General features: G+C 46.4%; 1 protein-coding gene across 1 annotated transcript in view; it reads left to right on the forward strand.

Annotated features, from left to right (window-relative positions):
* CDC123 (cell division cycle 123) overlaps positions 1–19,784 on the forward strand; it is a 458,927-nt gene that overhangs the window by 289,439 nt on the left and 149,704 nt on the right. Inside the window, exon 8 of the mRNA XM_078674168.1 lies at positions 7,109–7,184. Within this exon, the coding sequence (XP_078530294.1) occupies positions 7,109–7,184 (76 nt within the window). The remainder of the gene's footprint in view (positions 1–7,108; positions 7,185–19,784) is intronic.

Raw genomic sequence — 19,784 nt, forward strand, 5'->3', positions numbered from 1 at the left:
AGCGCCCCCCAAGGCCCACTTACCGCCAATCCAGTGTGTTCTGTCGCCTCCGCGGGGCTCTCCGGCATGGGAGCCCCGCATCACGCACTGCTCTTGACCAGGAACTCCGTGGGCGCGGGCTTCGCGCACAAGACGGAAGTCCCGCCCCTACGCTAGGTTTCGTTTTGGAATGCGCGCGCAGATCGCATCTCGCCTGATCTCGCAGATCAGCATAATAATATTAAGGCCCGTGTCAATTAATTTTTCTTCTCCTTGATAAATGAATCCCATTGCAACCATTAATAATGAGAGAAGAAACAGGAACAGTTGACACCGCTTTAATTTATTTTCTCAACTTCCCCGGTCATATTTCTTCCCGCGTAGTTAAGCTTTCTGGCGCTGCTGGGAATTGAAAGTGGCTCTTACACAGTCGATGAATAGATTGGTGTGAATCAATACGGTTCTACTTTATTCACACATCTCCTGTAATCAGAAGGGAAAAGTTACTTAGCAAGCCATCTACCACCTGAGGCCGTCAAGCCCCCAGAAAACAAATCTAGCAGAGAAATCAAGCAGTGGAAATCGCTTTAATGAAATGTAGCTTGTAATGACATTGTAAAAAAAGCTTCCGTCAACACTTTAGAAAAATTATCCATTTATTTACTGCTTGTTAAAAATAATGTTTCAGTCATCGCCAATTTCGGATGTTTTAAATGGCTCTCTTTGGAGCTTTTAGGAGCCTTGGACAAGTTTAGTCCACATTCAGAAAGCCATTAGGCAAGACTGGGATACTGCAATTGTCAGAGCTTCAGTTATTTATGTATTGTTTTATGTAGCTCAAACTCCACCCGCCCGGATTTCAGGGCGCTGTACACTGCCTACTGATAGAAAAAGCCAATCATATAGTGACAGTGGCAGCCTCGCCATAACTATACAAGTGAAGTTAGTGATCTGCACAAGAAACATAATAAATGCGTAGATTGAGATGAGGCAGGAGTAAGTAAGTCAATTTGCTGTAAGTGGGCCCTCCCAGATGGCCTGCCCACTACATCCTGGTACACAGAGTTCATCAAATGTTGACATCCAACTTCAATTAAAAGGAGGAAGGAAAAAAACTTTACCTGCCTGGGCTTCAGTGCACTACATACTGCATAGAGAAATAACCGTCAATCAGACGTTGACTGTAATCACATTTGTCATTGATAAGCAGTATCACAAGCATCCTATGTAACCAAATTACTCATTATTATTATTTTGATATTTCATGGCTATTTACCCAAATTGAGTGCTGTTGCACTTCAGAAAAGAGTTGTACATCTTTTTAAGTCACGAATAGACACAGTCATGCGGTTATACTATTTTTGCTTTTTTTATTGAAAAAGTAGTAAAGTATGGTTAATAAAAAAGACAGCTATAATACACTCAAAAATGTCAATAAGCTGTCAAATAATAAAGTGCAATGTGATACATACACGACCAGCGACATTTATATTATTTCAGTATTATTTAAATTCTATTTTTGCTTATTGAGCTTCCAAGCATTAGCTACAGGGATTTTCATGATAAGCTATTGGCATTGTAAATGACAATGCTTTTATTTATGTTTTAAAAAACAAAACATAACTAAAAGGAATTGTGATTTACAATGCCAATAGCTCAAAGTAACGAAATGCGAGACCTGTTGCATTGCAAATGCTTATATTATAACCATGGAATGGCCAAACCACGGGCGCAAGTTAGACATCTCTGATAGCATTACTCATATCAATGTAGGGTGTCAAAGTGGTATATATCTCCCCTACACACACACTTTATACAGAGACCATATACCATACAAGTGTATAAATCGATCTATAGGAAATGTAGAGAAGAGAAGGTTAAAAGGTGTAGGAGTCGCATGTCGTCCTTACTGGAAGGTGTCTATGTTAAGAGTGCTTAGTCTGGAAAAACACAGTCAGGATTTAAAACGTAACATAGTGGTTGGGGTTGTCTGTACTGCAATGTGTTGCATTAATTTGTTATCAAACTCTGAATTGTTTTATAAAGCTGATTTGCAAACTGTCAAATGTTGCTGAATAGTAAGCAACGTGAATAATATTGTTTGCTAGTCATCCTTGGGTACCAGAGTACTTCACTTGAGGCAGAGGTATTATCTTTTGACTACAGGTGCCGGTGCCGCTGAGCTAGAAACAGGGCCAGCCACTCACTACTCTGCACTCACTACTCTGCACTCACTACTCTGCACTCACTACTCTGCACTCACTACTCTGCAGCTGCCCCACTCCCCGCGCCTCTCGATGTGAGCCTCCCGGCGGAGCTCGCTCGCTCTCCCGGTTCCATTTCCGTGGGATCTGTTCCTTCTCCACATCTGAGCGCAAGGTGAAATACTCTGGTACCCAAGGATGACTAGCAAACAATATTATTCACGTTGCTTACTATTCAGCAACATTTGACAGTTTGCAAATCAGCTTTATAAAACAATTCAGAGTTTGATAACAAATTAATGCAACACATTGTAATATACAATGCCAATAGCTCAAACTTTAATGCTGCGAGACCTATTGCATTGTAAATGCTTGTTTTCTATGCCTTCGGCAAAGAATGCTGTATCATTTCTCAAGGAGGTCCTTTCTAGGGAAGGGTTTCTGGAACACCTTTGACAGTGGAGTTGAATTAGTTAATAATAAGATGGAGACGTTTTTGATATCTTCAGGAGTTCAGTATTTGAAAAGTTCAGTATTTGAAAAGTTCACTCTATCATCCTCAGACAAATGGACTGGTAGAGAAGATGAACAGAGTTGGGGGGAATTGCATTAAATGGGCCAAGAACAAAAAATACAATGCGGATGTACGACACCCCACTCAACAGTCTCCATTCAGCCTTTTATGTGGATGTATCTCTGCCTCCATGTTGTATTCCTCTTGGCTGCTTAGGTCTGTCAAGCATAAGGTTATTAATATTGATGATTGGGGTACCTTGTGCCAAAGAGTGAGTGTGAACCAAGGGAAACAAAAGGCAAGGTATGATGCTAGCTACGGTGTTAAACGTCTTATATTTCAGGTGGGTGACTTTGTGTGGTTAAAAAACAGTTTTTGTAAAGAAATGAGAGGCCAGTTACGATGGAAAGGGTCGGTGGAAGTGCTATCTGTGTCGAAAGGGGACATTGGTGGAATGTCAGTAAGATTGTCAAGGTTACTGATGTTAGAAGCTACTCACTTGCTGAGTCCATACAAAACAAAGAGGGAAAGGTACGTCAGGGTAATGATGCTCTAAAATGTCTTCTGGCTCCATACCCCAGTCAATGTTTTGCTCATCTGAGTTATCAAGCGTAGCGTTAAGATGATCTACCTAGAGCTGCATTTTTTTGTTTTTATACTGTCTTTATGGCACCAGTTTCTGATTGAAATATAATTTTTGGTTGCATTATTATTGCACAGTTGCTTACTGCTATTTTCATGTCATAAAGTCTAGTTTTTTTTGTTTGGTTTTGTTGCATTCAGCTATTTTTGATAATGTTGTTAATTATAGAGAAAAAGAGATAATATGTTGTGACTCATGGCATGGAACAAGTTCCATGCCATGATTCCACCGCTTGTGTTGAAGGCTGTGTTCCTGATGTTACAGTTGGAATAACCCTGGTTAGCTTTACACGGTGGTGGCTCAGAAAGTTACTAGGCCCTTTAAAAAAATCCCAGATATTTCTACTTTACTGAATCTTCGTCACCTTTGCACTATGTTAATGTTAATAAAATGTATTGAGCGCACGAATACCCGGAGGAGTCTTGGCGCTTAGACAGTGGTGAGCCCTAGAGGAACCAGCTAGTCCTGAAAAAGCCATGTCTTTAGGTCCTTTCTGTAAAGTGGTGAGAGACGGCATTTCTTATAGCAAATGGTAGCTTATTCCATAATTTTGCTGTGCTGTACGAGATACTACGACCTCCCCACCATAGGGTTCGGATCCTGGGAACCATCAAGAGTCTGGCTTCAGAAGAGCGCAGTTGTCTAGCTGGGTGATACCAGGAGAAAAGCTTCTTGAGAAATATTGTTCCGGAGTAGTTTAGGGCCTTGTAAGCAAGACATAGCGATTTGAACTTAATGCGCTGCGCCACCGGGAGTCAGTAAAGTCTCCGAATTTCCTTAGTTACCGACTCATATTTAAGGACATTTAGTAGAAGCCTTGCAGATGCGTTTTGTATCATCTGGAGCTTTTTTAGGTATTTTTTCTGCATATTAAGGTAATCCCATTGCAGTAGTCTAGCTTTGATTGCACGAGTGTAGTCACCATCGCCCTTTTGGAGTTGTTCGGAGTATAAGGTAGAACCTTATTTAATTTAATCAGAAAATAAGTGGTAGATTCGGTGGCATTGGTCTGCTGAGATAAGGTGAGTTTATTATCGATCAGCAACCCCAAGTTTTTTGCCTTCTGGACTGGTTTTGGCGGTTCCCCCATATCCACCGGCCACCAAAGGTTGCAAATTCCCAAAGATTACCACTTCATTTTTCCCGGAATTGAGTCTAAGACAGTGGTTTCCCATCCATCTATTTATCACTTCGTTGAGGATCACTCTGATAACTGAAGTGCGTAATTTACTGATTTGCATGGAGTCGAACACCAACAAACTAGTGGTTTACAGTATGCTAAAAGGGTATATACCTCATTGCAGGTGGACATCTGTGTATTTATGCTTGCACTGGTGATTCTTTATTTTTTACTACATTCCTTGCCGTTGACAGTATTGCAACACACAGAGCCTCTTCTGCCCTTTAACATTCTTGTGATAACGGCGGTTCTCTTAGTGTAGCAAAAACCTTTATCAGCTTGTGGTTTGTAAGACGGTAGCCCTTATATTTCCTTGACCTTTTTGATCAGGCCATTTTTAGCGCACATCCAACATGTGAGAGTCTGATGTTACAGGCTTTGTTGCAAACTCCTACTTTAACCTGTTCCCGCTTATAGCGTCTAAAATATTGATTTAATTGAATCAGACATTTTTTTCTTCTCCAGGAACCTTAAATTCTGCTCTATTAAAGCTCTATTGTCTTGTCTTTTGCAACAACTACTCTGTTGAAGAAGGTAAAAGTGGTTACCACTTATCTGCAAAAACATGTTTTAAGTTAACAAAATGCCAAAAGTGGCAAGGGTTTTGTCATTTTCTTCTTACTAGTTTGGATACTGCCAATGTGGCCTACATCATGGTCACCAGAATAGTTCTGCAATGCTACACCTGGATGCACACCATGGGTTAAATGATATGTTATTAATAGGGAGACGCTGTTCTGTATCAAGGATGATTAAAGTCTGGAGCGTGTTGAGCAGCAGAGAGATGCCCTGGCCTTGGGACTGGTCTACCAGCACCATGCATTTTAATGAAAGGATTATCTGAGATTGAGAGGGTCAGGTATTTTTCCTCAGCAGAGCTCCTTGTCACAGCGTCAGCTACAATGGAACATCAGCTCCTTGATGGGCAAGGGTGCTCCAGCAGGTACCATCTTAGTTCCATGACCACCCACCATGACTCCTGTACAAAAAAGGAGGAAGTTAAAAGGGAGGGTACCTTGGGCTAATGGGGTTTGCATTGTCAAATTAAGTATCTCCCTTCTTGTTAAGTAGCCACAACCAGTATCACTGTCTCCTCCCAACCTGGTCAATAGGATACATCAAACCTTAACTTACTCTAGAGCCCAATCAAGAATGGTAGATCAGATAATTCCTGGTTGCCAAACATTTGTCATCAAGTTCCTGAGACATTACGGTTTCATCATTGTTATCTTGTGGCGCCTAATGTCCAAGACTGTCCCAGTTGTTGGTGGCTCAGATACTTCACGTGTGGTAGTCCCAATATTGTTTTGTTGACAGGAAATGGTCTGTTTGAACAAGCGATCTTAAAGACTCTTTTGAAAGTTAGTATGTTGGATATTTCTTTTATTTTTGTCCTGAAGACTTTCCTAAGTTGGTGAACCCGCTACATGCATTTATCTCCTCCAAATGACCACTTCCAAGAGCTGCTCTGGTTCCCTTTAAATGCATTGTTTGCCACAGGGATGAGCTTGCATCGAGTTTGACTTCCATCACTGAACTTCTGTCCTATCAACCCTTACACCTATGAGTATTTACCAGCTGCCTGCCTGAATTCATGTGGAGATCTGTGGTGTGGGCCAGTAGCACTGGATATTCCAATCTGAGGTGTTATTGTAGTCACAAAGTGAACACCTGCATCTTAATTAGTAGGGAGTTAGTTATCTACCACCAAGCACATTTCCTAGTGCACATAGTCATTATTCTTAATCTTGAATTCGTTTTAGCCTGCGTTGGCTCCAGTCTTTGTGGGGCCACTTCCCACAAGAGTTTCAAGCTCAGTATTTATGAATTCATGCCTTTAAGCAGCCATCTTGTTTTGTGTTTTTTTGCTTGACGACAACCACTCTTTGTTCCCTTTAGTCTTACTCCCGTTTTCAGTGTCCACATGGTTGACGGTGTTGATTTTCATTTGTATCTAAATTAAACACTGTAGAGCCGCAGTCAGCATTTGGATAATTTTATTCTGTGAGCAAGGCTCTGATTATGGGATAGTCGTCCGGTTTGGATGAAATTGCTCAATAAAAAATATCAGGCTTACTTAAGTGACAGGAGCACAAACAGTATCACAGAAAAGGGAAATGCGGGGATAGCAATTTGATAGAATTGCGATATATGGTACTTGCAGGTGAGTGGGTTAGGAAAAGAACAAGTTGCTGCAGCAGTCCTGAAAAAGAAAAAAGTGTTTTTAAGGCCACTGACCTTGTGCTTTTCGAAAGTGTTGTGAGCTGTGGATAATTCAGCTTTCTTATGCCACACTAAATGCCAATTACCATCTCTATTGTAACCTTGTTAACATAAGAAAGTAGTGCAATAGCAGGATTTGTAGCTAACAGTATAATCACACTGAACCAGACATGTATAAATCTATTTTAATGCGCATTAATCATCTACATTTCTCTTTCATTTAGTTATGTTTTTTGCACTCGCATTTCTTGCGTTAAGAAATTCTGTTATGTGGTATATAGCCGATTTTAAGAACGTCTTGCAGTAAACAACAAATTAGTAGTTCTTAGAAAATTGATTTGTTCCTGTGTTGCTTTTTTTCGCAGCTTGTCCTCAGAAAATGGTGTGAGCTGATTCCAGGCGCAGAATTCAGATGTTTTGTTAAGGAAAATAAGCTAATAGGTAAGGGGCTTGACAAACTTGAAAAATGCTTTTATTTATTGCATTTGCGAAATAGTAGTTCACATTTAAAGGACTTTGTATAGCTTTGCTTTTCTACATAATTTGGCTGGCAGTTCTGAATGTTCGTTCTAAAAACACTCGCTGGTAAGCACAGTATTGGAATAATTTCAAAACCCTATCGAATGTTAATGTTTCAGCTATTCATTTTAGTTTTACATATTTAAAATGTATAAAAATAAATACTCTGCAAAGCCATAGAAGGTTTTGATCTCAGATGTATATACTGATCTGATAGAGACTACTGGCCGCAGATTCCTTAACGTAGAATTATCCCCAGGCGTGAGACTGGATTAGGAACATTTTCTTTGCCACAGCATCTCTGCGCGCCGGGGGGTGGTACCATATGACTCCGCCCTGACTTCGTCTGCCGGTGCGACGTCAGCAATGTCACATAAGCCCCACCCCGGCACACTGACATCAGTTTTTCTCTTTTCCGCGTGCAAAGCGGATCCAGATCGTGTCCTGATCTGTTTTCAGGCCTTCTTTCACGCTTTTGCATTGAGGAACAGTGTGCGATTGCCTTCGGGTTCAAGTCGTGTACTTCTTGTGCACGTCAGATGTCGGCGATGAACCATCACCTTATCTGTATGTGGTGTTTGGGCGAGCACCATGACTCTATGGACTGCAACGATTGTCAGCACCTCAAACCGAAGTCCCGGCAGGAGCGCCGGATGGAATTGCTGTTGGCCTGCTTGTCCAGGTTGGTCTCGTCCCAACGTCCGCCCCCCACTTCGGAAGACAGGAGCCCCCTATTCCGACTGCGGCATCGCCCCTCTCCACAGCCCCAAGGGCATCGCTTGCCCGCTGGTAGGTTCTGCAGCTTGTCTCCGAGGCATTGTCCTCGTTTGGCAGAGGGTGCGGGTTCCCCTCTGGAAGTACGCTCTCGCCCGTCGCCACCCTACCCGCCGTTTCCTGGCGTAGGGGCGACTAGGGCCCAAATGAAAGCCATTCCTGCGGCTCTGCAGGCTTCTTTGCCCCCCCTTCTCTCCCTGAGACATCCGCGAATCCCTTACCTTGCGCGGGGCCTTCCGCGGAGTCGCCGGCGGCTTCAAACTCGGCACCGAATTCGGCTTCAAGTTGTGGAGTGTAGTGTTGTCAAGGTGCGGCCTGCGGGGTCCCCCTCTGCGACCCACGGCACCCCTGCCTCGCCACAAAGCCTATCGGGGCTCCCTGTGGCGTCGCAGGAGGTCGCTGGGACTCTCGGCTCGTCCATGTGTCCCCCTCGGTTCTCTGGGCAGGCGGCTGCCTTGCCAGAGGCTGGGCCAATGCCTTTCCGGCACCGAAGGCTTTCCTCCCCGGCCGGGCGGTGCCGCGGGTGGAAGCCAGGGCCTGGGGCGCCTTCCCGAGTCCCCCTCGGTCCTCTACGCAGGAAGCTGCAGCATTGTCAGGTCGAGCCGGCGCCTTTTCGGCGCCTTTTCGGCGCCGTTCCTTAGCCGACCCGGCTCTGACCCTGCCCGATTCTCCTAGAGAGCATGTGGTGATGGTGGTTGACTCTGCGCCCCCGATGGCCACTCCGGCACTGATCGACGTCGCACCGGTGCCTGTGGCGGACCCCATGGTGCCGTGCCGGCGTCGGGTCCTTGACTCTTCTCCGGAGGTTCCTTCCTCTCTGGAGGTTTGTCAACTCATGGTCCCTTCAACTCCGGAGATGGGACGCCGCGTCGTTGCTTTTTCACCGGTGTCTTCCAGCGAGGGCTCTTCGCCGTCCCCGCAGCCTCAACCATCGGACCCTCTCTTCCGCAGCTCGCTGTTTGTGGCTCCGCCGGCTTCTCTGCCTTCCCCGGAGGCCCCTCAGGCCCCCCACTCGTCCACGGATCCCCCTCTATTCAGGGGCTGGCCGTTTATTCATCCAGCTGGACTTGTGGACGGACGGCTTAGTTTACAGCCGTCACCCATGGAGGAATTGCTTTCTCCCCCGTGACGTGTTCCTTGCGTGGTTGGGCGGTAGCCTCCATTAGTGGTCCTGATAGGTGCTTTTAGTGGTTCTGGGCGCCATAAGTTGGTATACCATATAAAAAGCTCAGGGGTTCCCCTTATGAGTGGACCGGGCTTGCTATGCTATGCCAAAGCGCTCTGTTAGGGGTTAGTGTGGTCGGGCAGCCTTAGCTTTAAAACAGAGGAGTGCAAGACATCAGCAAATACACACAATAATTAATAAATGACAATACGACTCAAGAAGGAGATCCACACCAATCTATAAAAATAGCAGTTATCTTTATATATGTTTTGCCATCAGAGAAAAATTGTTCAGGTAAGTATGTTTTTAAGTAGAAATTCTTTTCAGTTAAAAAAATGGACACAGTGCAATGTTATCCTATGGAAAGAAGTAAAAGTTCTGCAAAAAGGTACACTACAGCGACTTACGGGACCAATCTGCTGTAGTTAAGGTGATATGTGGGCAAGGTCCCAGGCAGCACCAGCAGTACACCACCAGCAGCCTGAGGGTGGCTGGGTGCAGGGTGCAAATCAACGTCTGGTGCCCAGTGCATTTATGTGGAGATTGGTCACTGCGAAAAGTGGATGCAGTCTGTGGCTGGAAGGTCTGTCGAGTAAACTAACAAGAGGGGTCAAGGCTTGCGATGCTCGGAGGCAGAGACAACTGGGGTCCTCTTTTCCACATCCTGGGGGTGACGGATGCAGAGGGTCTATAGGCATCTTTTGCTTTTCCTTACTGGGAGCAGTCGCGGTTTAGGGGACCTGCATGCAGAGTCTACAGACGGCATCCAGGAGTCCACGAAGGGTAAGACTCAAGTTCTGGAGGGGTGGGAATCCTTGTTGGCTTCAGGGGCCAACTTTAGCTCAGGTCGGAGGAGACAGGTACAGTGGTGACTTCGGGTGTCGGGTTTTGGGTCGGGTTTTGGTCGTACCAGAGGACAGAGTCTTCTCTTTCTGCAGGATGCAGGGAACAGGTATGCTGTTCCTCAGGTGGTCTTGATCTTTATTGAAGGCTTACGAGCCTCCCGGTTTTGGAGACCCACATTATCAGGATGAGTCGTCTTTGGTGCTGGTTCAACAGAGAACAGCAGACCGGACAGCAGGGCTGTCGCCAAGTCAGATGCTCTCTTCAGTCAACTGCTTTTGTGGCTCATCGTGTCTTTCTTCTTCATAGGCTGTCAGGACCTGCTTCTCTGGTGCCAAGGACCCCCCTAAATACTGAATTTAGGGTTGTGAGGGGAGTGTAGGGTAGTAGCCAATGGGCTACTGACCTTTGGGGTCACTACACCCCCTATATTGTATTGTAATTGTAATTGCGTTGATATAGCGCATACTAACCCTGATGAGGCGTTGAAGCTCTTTCTCCGCGAGTATCATGCTACTCCGGAACCCATAAAGTATTAGTGTTGAGTTAGTATAGTGAAAAAGTAATTGGTGGTGGATAGGTTAGTCAGTTATGTGGATTCAGAAGGATAGCAGTGGGATAGAAGAGGGAAAAAGGTTTGCATTTATATAGCACTTGTTGACCCTGATGGGGTGTTGAAGCACTTTCTTGGCGAATAGCACACTATTCCGGAACCCATAAGGATTAGTGGTGAATTAGTATAGTGAAATATGAAAGTAATTTGATTGGTGGATTTTAGTCAGTTATTTGGATTGAGAAGGGTAGCAGAAGGATAGAAGAGGGACAAAGGTGTGTATATATATATATAGATATCTATATCTATATATCTATATATATATATACATATATATATATATATATATATATATCGCTTATTACCCCCAATGGAGTGTTGAAACGCTTTTTTGGCAAGGCTTGTTTTGGGAATCTGTATAGTAAAAGAGTTGTCAGGTATTGCAAGGAGGGGTAGAGTAGGGCAGAGTCTAGAAATGGCTATTTTGGGGACATTGTAGTGGTATGGGGTTTGGGATGAATGAGAGAGTGGAGGAAGTGGAAAAGACTAGTGCATTGGAAAGAGTAGCAGAAAGAAGTTTGAGATGAGTCCGAGAGTTGAGGTGGAAGATATATTGAGAGAGGTATAGGGTGAAAATCGGGCAGTGCATTGGATATACTGAATTAGAAGAAAGTGATAAATATATAGATCCATAAGTACATTGAAAGTTTATAGATGTATAAAGGAAGGAAGTATGTAGATTGAAGATATTGATAGAGGTATGGGGTGAGAAATATGGTAGTGCATATAATATATTTATATTTTTTGTGTGGAGGAATGTAATAAATATTTAGATCCAAGTACATGGAAGGTATAGAGATGCATAAAGGAAGTAAGTATAAGTAGATTAAAGATGCATTCGATAAACTCTGTTTTTTAAGTGTTGTACTTAAAAATGTATTTATTTAGTTAAGCATAATTATTCTACATGTTAATACAAAGCAGTACACATAGATAGGTACATATCTATAGTTCAAATAAATACTTATATACAGAGGGATATGCTGTATATTTTTGTTTGTGTATGGTGCTTATGTGGGAAAGGGCCAATTCTTGAGTAGTTTTCTGAAGATAAGGTGGTTGTCGGTGGATCTTATGTTGTGGAGTAAAGAGTTCCATATTTTGGCTGCTTAAACAGCGAAGGATGTGCCGCCCATGTTTTTTTCTTGTATCTTGGGATTTTGAGGCAAGGTGCCACTCTAGAGTGAAGGTTCCTATGATGAATGTGTTTGGTGATTTTATTCCTGATGAAGAGTGGTCCCATTCCATGTATGGCTTTGTGGGTGACACAAAGCAGCTTGAACGTGGATCTTCTGGCAACCGGTAACCAAGGCAGGGCTTCCAAGGCAGGGGAGATGTGGTCTCGCGGTTTGATATGCAAGAGTAGTCTGGCAGCCGAGTTCTGAATCTGTTGTAGTCTTTTCATAGACATTAAAGGTAATCCTTGGTAGAGGCTATTGGCATAATCGAGGTTTCGACAGAACAATGGAGATGTTAGCTTGGACCTTATGTGGGAATCCCAAATGGGGGAAGATTCGTCGCAGAGGTTTTATAGTAACAAAGCTTGATCTTGCTAGTTTTGTGCACTTGGGCATTCATCAATAGCTTGGAGTCCATTGTCATTATGAGGTTTCTTACTTCCTTCGATACTTTAGGTGGTGATCCCAGTTAATCAGGCCAGGCGGCAAGCGGGTCATAATGTTTCCATTCGCCACATGTGAGTATTTCTGTTTTGGAAGCATTCAATTTTAGATGACTCCAAGTCATCCATTGATCCACGGCTCTGAGACAACTGAAAATTGGCAAGTTTCCCATGTCTTTGGGGCATTCCAGTTGAAGGAGGATTTGTGTGTCATCTGCATAGTTATAGTTTGTGAGTTGAAATTGATTGATCAGTACCGGTATAAAAAGTATGGGCGAGTTTATAGAGCCTTGAAGGACCACAGCTTTTGTGGAGTACCGTTTGGACGAGAAAGGTGGGGCATGGATGACATTAATTCTGTTTCAAAGGTAGGACGTGATTCACTCTAAAGCAGTCCCCTCTATGCAGGCTTCGAAGAATCTTTGTATTAGAGTGTCATGGTCAGCCGTGTCAAAGGCAGCCGACAGGTTCAAGAGGAGTAGCGCAGCAAACCCGTTGCGGTCAACTGTGTTCTTCAGGTCATCCCAGATGGCAAGGAGGGCAGAATCTGTGCCTCTTCCCGGATGGCATCCTGTTTGGAAGTCTGAAAGTATGGCATTCTCTTCAATGAATTGTGACCTCTGGGTGAACGCTGCTCTTTCTATCAGTTTGCCCAAGAAAGGTCCATTAGTAATGGGTCTGTAGTTGTCAGGGTTCAGCCAGTCTAGTTTGTTTACTTCAGTAAAGAGCATATGTATGACTTTTTGAGTTCTTCCGGAAATTTTCCGGTAGTTGAGGAATCGTTGATGATTTGTCTTACTGGAGTGGCAGCAGAGGTTCTTAGAAGAATACTCTTGTAGGTTTGTGGTGGACATGGTTCAGAAGGGCCGCCGACAGGCCTGCTTGCTTTGACCAGGTCCATAAATTCATCATGCGAAGTGTTTTGGAAGGAACGGAGAGGCTGAGTTAAAGTATTCTTGGATTGTTGTTTTGTAAGAGGGTTAGTGCTTGTGCTTTGTCTCTGTACGAGTCCAATGTGTCTGCTTTGTCCATGTAATGATTTGCCAGTTTGTCAGTGAAATCTTGAGTAACAGGATGAGTTCCTTCTAGGCAATTTGGTTTACAAAATTCATTGAGTATTTTATAGAATTCTTTATTTGCACAATTAGCATTTTGAATTGTGTCTGAATAGTACTTTTTCTTAGCTTTTTTGATAGCTGACTTGTATAATCTGTTAATTTTCTGTAGGTGAAGTTTGTCTTGTTTGGTTTTTGTTTTGAGTCGGGAGCGTTGCAGCTTTCTAATTTGTAGTTTTATGTCTTTTATCTCTGTATTTCTCAAAGGTGCTTGTTTTCTTTTGTTCTGTTGTGTGGTTTTGAGTGGTATCAGGATATCAAAAGCTTCCTGTAGCCGCTCATATAGTTTTTTAAAAGAATGTATTGTTTCCAGATCTGTACTGGATGTTAGTTGTGTTTCTAAGTTTCCAAATTGAATTTGTTCCACGTCGATAGGTGTATGCACGTAAGGTGGTTTTAGGTGAGTCGCTTAGCGTTGTTTTACGGTTGAAAGCAAGCAAATGGTGGTCTGACTATGTTACTGGAGTTGTAGTTTGAAAGGTAATTAGTTCGGTATTAGCAAAAATGACGTCTAGGATATGTCCAGCGATGTGTGTGTTTGTGGACAGTCTGATGCAGGCTCAGTGCGTTTAGGCCAGTAATTATTGTTTCTGGATGGATGATATTGGGTTTGTCAAACAAATGTTGAGGTCACCCAGAACGCATAGGTTGGAGTGTATTGTTATCAGGTTTGAAACTGTGTCTAGAAATGCATCTTGGAATGTCACCTTGCTAGATGGAGGTCTGTAAAGGAGCAGGAAGTTACAGGAGCAAGATGGTGTAGGATTGCAACTTGTTAGAAGCGCCTCACAATTTTTTATGGAGATGTCCTCAACTTTAAACCACCTCCTTTTTTGCCTATACGATTTTGGGTGATCGTTTGTTAGTCTAGAGAAATGGCTTCATGCAGGACTAGAGCCATATCATCGCCCAACCATGATTCAGTTCTGAATAGTACGTCTGGTTTTGCATCAGTGAGAAGGTCATAGATGTGATGTTTGTTTTTAGAGAGCGATCAAGCATTTATTAGTAGACAGTTTAGAGAATGTGTTTTGCTGACAGTGAGACAGTTTAGAGAATGTGTTTTGCTGACAGTGAGACTTTGGTCTGAAAGAGACATGTTAGTGATAGATTCCTTACCTTAGAATATTCCCCAGGCGTCAGACTGGACCGGAAAGTTGTCTGCTTAGCAGTACCCCTGCGCGTCGGTAGGTGATGCCGCGCGGCTCTGTGTCCGTCACTGGCGTCATAAGCTCTGGGATGACGTCACGGAGTCTACTTAGGCTCCACCCGAGCGCGCTGACGTCAGTTCTTCCTTTTTCTACGCCGAAAGCGCAGTTCCGGATTGAGCACGTGGATGTATGACGTTACAACTCATACTTTTACCACGCATGCCTTTACAACGCGGTTTTTACATCGCAAACCTTTACAACGCATAGCGCTTAGAGGTGCTGGATAGTGGTAAGTATAATTTTCTATTCCAACTCCAGTCCCCGTGGACACTAGGGAAGGTGTTGGATAGAAAATTAAACTTATTCCCTATCCTAGAGCGCCCCCCAGCGCAATGCGTTGTAATGGTTTGCGTTGTAATGCCTGTGTTGTAATGGTAGTGCGTGGTAAAAGTTTCGTTGTAAACGTTGTTTACCGAGCACGTACCTTGGTAATTTTTTGACCACCTTTTTAAAGACTTTTTGTCTCCTTCTCCTGTCTTCGGGTGCACGTAGGGATGCCTGGCTTAAAGTCCTGTGGGTCGTGCCGCCGTAATATTCCGGTGGCGGACTCCCATGATGTCTGCTTCTACTGCCTGTAGACCGACCATGACTCCCGGGACTGCCGTGCAATGGCCCGAAGGCCTTACGGGAGCGGCGCCGGAGGTTGCTGGAGGTTCGTCACTTCTCTCACCGCCGCTCCGGGTCTAGGGGCCGGAGCCGTCGCTTCTCAGGCTCTAAGTCTTCACCTTCAGATTCCGGTAAGCGACGCCATAAGAAGCGTGTTCGCTCTCTGACTTCCCCCATCGCTCCTTGGAGGCGGACGAGGGGGACAGGGGCTCCGCTCCTGCAGCTCCTCTGGAGCCTGGGAGTCCTGCGGCCTACCTGCTATACCCGGTTCCGTCGGCGACTCCCAAACAAATGCAAGAGTTTCTTGCTGCCATGGACCGCCTGTTTAGGCCTCAGGCTCCTGCCGCATCGCCTGTGGACCCGCGGTCCTGTGTCCAGTTGGCCCGGCGGCACCGCTTCTGGCACCGGAGCCACTGTATCCAGCGACCTAGGTTCCGGCGCCACAAGGTGCAGCGCTGCTGGTTCCGGCCCCAGCGCCGCCCCTGGCTCCACCACAGGCGCTGCACTGGATGCCGTTTATCCCGCCCCTGTCCCAGTTCTCGGACCATTTTGTTCTGACCTGGAATCCACATTGGGATGCGGCTCCGGTTCGGCCCCGGCCGGCGCCGTTCCTGGCGCCGCTGGCCCCCTCTCCGGCTCTGGCCCTGCCGCCGCGGCCGGCTCCTTCTACTCCGGAGCTGGATGAGGAATGGGACAGCTCCGAGGACCCCCTTGCCTGGCAGTGTGACCTCGAGCAGTATTGGATGGATGACCTTCAAGATGCGGGCAAACCTGATGTGTCTTCTGACCCGGGGTTTGCTTTCCACTTCGCCTACTATGGAGGAGGGCGCTTCCAACGCTATGGTGCTGCGTCGAGCTGCGGAGGCTCTCCATCTTGACCGCCCTATGGGGACCCTTAAAACCAACCTCTTTACGGAGGTGCTCCAGACCGGAACCACTGCTCCTTTTCAGGGAGGCCCTTACCGAAGTCCTCTTGGGCACTTCGTTGCGGCCTGCCATGGGGGCACCGGTGGATAAGAACATCGCTAGGCGTCATCGCCCGGCGCCTGGTGATCCTGCCTTCTTAACCACTCACCCCATGCCTGAGAGTCTGGTCATTCAGGCCTCGACGTTGCAGAGTGCCTTTCCCACGGCTCTGCCGGATAAGGACTCTAAGAAGCTGGACCAATATGGCAAGAGGTTGTCCTCCTCGGCCAGCTTGGGGTTGCGGTTGGTTAATACTGCTTGCTTATTGGGCCGTTACTCACACGCTGTGTGGGATTCAGTAGCAGAAGTCCTGCCTCAGTGTTCTGAGGAGGTCCAGGCTGTCCTTTCCCAAGCGATTGCAGAGGGCAAGGATTCGGCGAAGTTCGCCATCAGGTGTGGTCTGGACACAGCTGATTCCTTGGGCAGGGCGATTTCCACAACTGTGGCGTTGCGGCACCATGCCTGGTTGCGGTCTACCGGGTTCTCCCCCGATGTCCAGTGCTCGCTCATGGACATGCCCTTTGATGGCTCCCGTTTCTTTGGCGACAAGGCTGACAGTGATCTGGAGCACTTTAAAGACTCGCGGGCCATGGCCAAGTCCTTGGTTCTTTCTACGAAGAGCACTGCCATGGCTGATTTCGCTCTTTCAGCCTCTATCCCGGGTTTCAGTCAAGGTGACCCTCTGGCTTCTGGGCCTGATGGCCTCCTGCCTCCTGCTGGTGACGCATGCCAGGTGGTATATGCGGGCTCTGCAGTGGGACCTGAAGTTCCAGTGGGCACAGCATCAGGGCAACCTGTCCGATCACGTCCAGATCTTGGAGGGCGCTGCACGACAGTTGCAGTGGTGGTTCACGGACCGCGATTGGTTCAGTGGCAGATCCCTCCCCCTTCCCCAACTGGAGCACACAGTGGTGATGGATGCATCCCTCCTGGGATGGGGAGGCCACATGGAAGAGGCGGAGATCAGAGGCCTCTGGGTCCAGGGGAGCCCCGGCTCCATATCAACCTTCTGGAGCTGCGGGCGATCCGGCTTGCACAGAAGGCATTCCTTCCCTCTGTCCGGGGAAGTGTAGTGCAGGTGTTTACGGACAACACCACCGCCATGTGGTATTGCAACAAACAGGGCGGGGTGAGGTCCTGCACCCTATGTCAGGAGGCTCTGCGCCTCTGGACATGGCTGCTGTGAGAAGTTGGCCTGGTATATGATGTTCACTATTCTAGTGAGCACCTTGCATCAGTCCAAACAACCCTTATGGTGATGGTTGTAAAGTCAACCTTATAGACCAGCTATCCTAGTGGTAGCATGGACAAAGCAGTCTTACGCTAAACTCTAGCAGGTTATGTGAAGCCAGATGTTTTACCATATGTAACCCCTTTAATACCAATTGAAAGGACACCACACAGGTTATATATATAAAATATATATGTATTTATTACTAAATTAATCCTCTGAACTCTTTATGAGGTCAGAGGCACAATCACATAACAAGATACTTAATTATCATACAATAAGTTGCACAAAATACAGTAATGCCCTAGGGGCACTTCAAACCATATACTAAAATAGTGGTATAAGAACCACGTCACGAACAAAGGATAGGCCTAGGGCCCGGAGAATCTCTGGGGCTACGCTGTACTACCAAAGGATAGGGAGCAGGAGTCCCACGGGATGCGTGTGCAGTGTCTTTACACACACGCGAGTTACCATAGAGTTAGAATGGGAACGAAAGAATTGGAAACTAGTTCTTTTAGGTCACTTCCGGATGGACCAGGAGAAAGCTACTGAAAACTAGGACATTAGGATAGTTAATACCCACAGGAGCACCGGAGTACTCGCGTTACCTCACCCACAGGAAGCGGGTGCATAGGTGTCAAAGTGTGTCGGGTATCGTCGCTGAATCCTATGGAGCCGTGAAGAAAGATGCTGCAGGCGACCAGGAGGGAAGTGTCCGGTTGGATCCAAGGGCGGATGGAGGATGAAGAGTACCTGAAAGCAGAGGGACCAGAGTCTGGGCCACTAGCCAGTGACCAGGAAGGAACCAGGTGATGTCGCGAAGCAATCGGGTGATGTCGTGAAGCTTGTCTCTGCAGCTACGTGGACCAAGAGGTGTCGACGACGACCAGGAGCTGGATACGGACTGTCCCACGAAGGCTCTCACTGTCGGCAGTGTCGGCTTCCGGATTGGAGTCAACAAGCCTTGGCAAAGGCAACCCATGCAGGAATCGAAGGTGGCTTACAGATCAGACCAGCAAGGTCTGATGGGCTTCTCCTTTTCAGAGAAGAAGGGGCCAGTCTGGAGCAACCAGACCAGTGGTGTAAATTCAAAGGTTCGTCGTCACAGAGGCCACTAGCCAACGTGCAAGTGACCGGACAGACGCGTCGAGCAAAAAAATGCAGAAGGGCCCCACGCAGAACTCGTGGAGTGTGGAGGGCTGATCTTCGGTGCAGATGATGCTCGGGGCTGGGGCTTCTCAATCCCCAATGCACAACTTCGAGGGTGCCTCAGAAGTTGCACGGAAAGCAATTCGCTGGCTTTCCCAGATGGCCGTTCCCACATCTCTCGTCGCCTCCACAGGTCTCAGCTCTGCTGTGACTGTAGATCGAGCTGTTGAAAGTCTGGAAGTCCGGGTCTTGTCAGGCTCTGTGCTCGGGCTCCAGCGGGAGTGTCGACAAAGCAAACCGTTGATCGCTTGATGGTGCCTGCTTACACAGGGTGGTCACTCCTTGACCACAAGGGAGATTCTTCAGTCTTCTATCTTCAGGTAGAACGTCGAAGGTCCAGAGTTTCGTTTCAAGTTTCAGTCAGGATAAATCTAAAGTCTTGGGACTCAGCTCCTACCTATATACCAAATTTAGGGGCTGGATTACCTGCTAGGTCCCTCCTATGGGTGGGACCAGGGAATGGGGTGGTTACACCCCTTTCCCTTTGTCCAGTTTCGTGCCAGAGCTGGGGCTGGAGTGCCCCAGCACCGGTTTGAACTGGACTATGCATGGGACACCTTGTGTGCCCCAGGCAGTGTCTCATTTCATTCAGCCCTCCCTGCCCCAATACACTATGGCCTGTCTGGGGTGGTGCTAGCACCTCCCAAGACAAGAAACCTATTGTCCAAGGCTCCCTCGCTGGAAGGACTCCAAGCAGCAGGAGGTCAGACTTGTGTCTGTGGCAGCAGCATCCATTTTGTGATGCTGAGGCTCTGGTTAACTTTAACCGGGATTAGTAGGAACAAAATGTCTTCTCCCTCTAGAAGGGTGGAATGCTACCCCCGTCGCCAGAACTGGCAAGGGGGTAGTATTCCAAAGCGAATGACACCTTACACGACATTTCTGAATTTTGAAGTGAGTGCCAAACAAGTATGGCCTCAACTTCTTCAGGGCCCAAACCACAGCAAAGGCCTCCCTCTCAATGGCTGACCAACGTTTCTCTCTAAGGGTCAGCTTTCTGCTAATAAAAGCAATGGGCTGGTCTTGACCATCTACATTCAGTTGTGAAAGCACAGCTCCCACCCCCAACTCAGAAGCATCTGTTTGGACAATGAACTCTTTGGAGTAGTCAGGACTCCTTCTTCAGGTCATCAAATGCCTTTTGACAGCTTACTGTCCACTGAAC

The sequence above is a fragment of the Lissotriton helveticus genome, chromosome 1_1 (assembly GCF_964261635.1).
Source record: "Lissotriton helveticus chromosome 1_1, aLisHel1.1, whole genome shotgun sequence".
In the NCBI taxonomy this organism is placed as follows: Eukaryota; Metazoa; Chordata; class Amphibia; order Caudata; family Salamandridae; genus Lissotriton; species Lissotriton helveticus.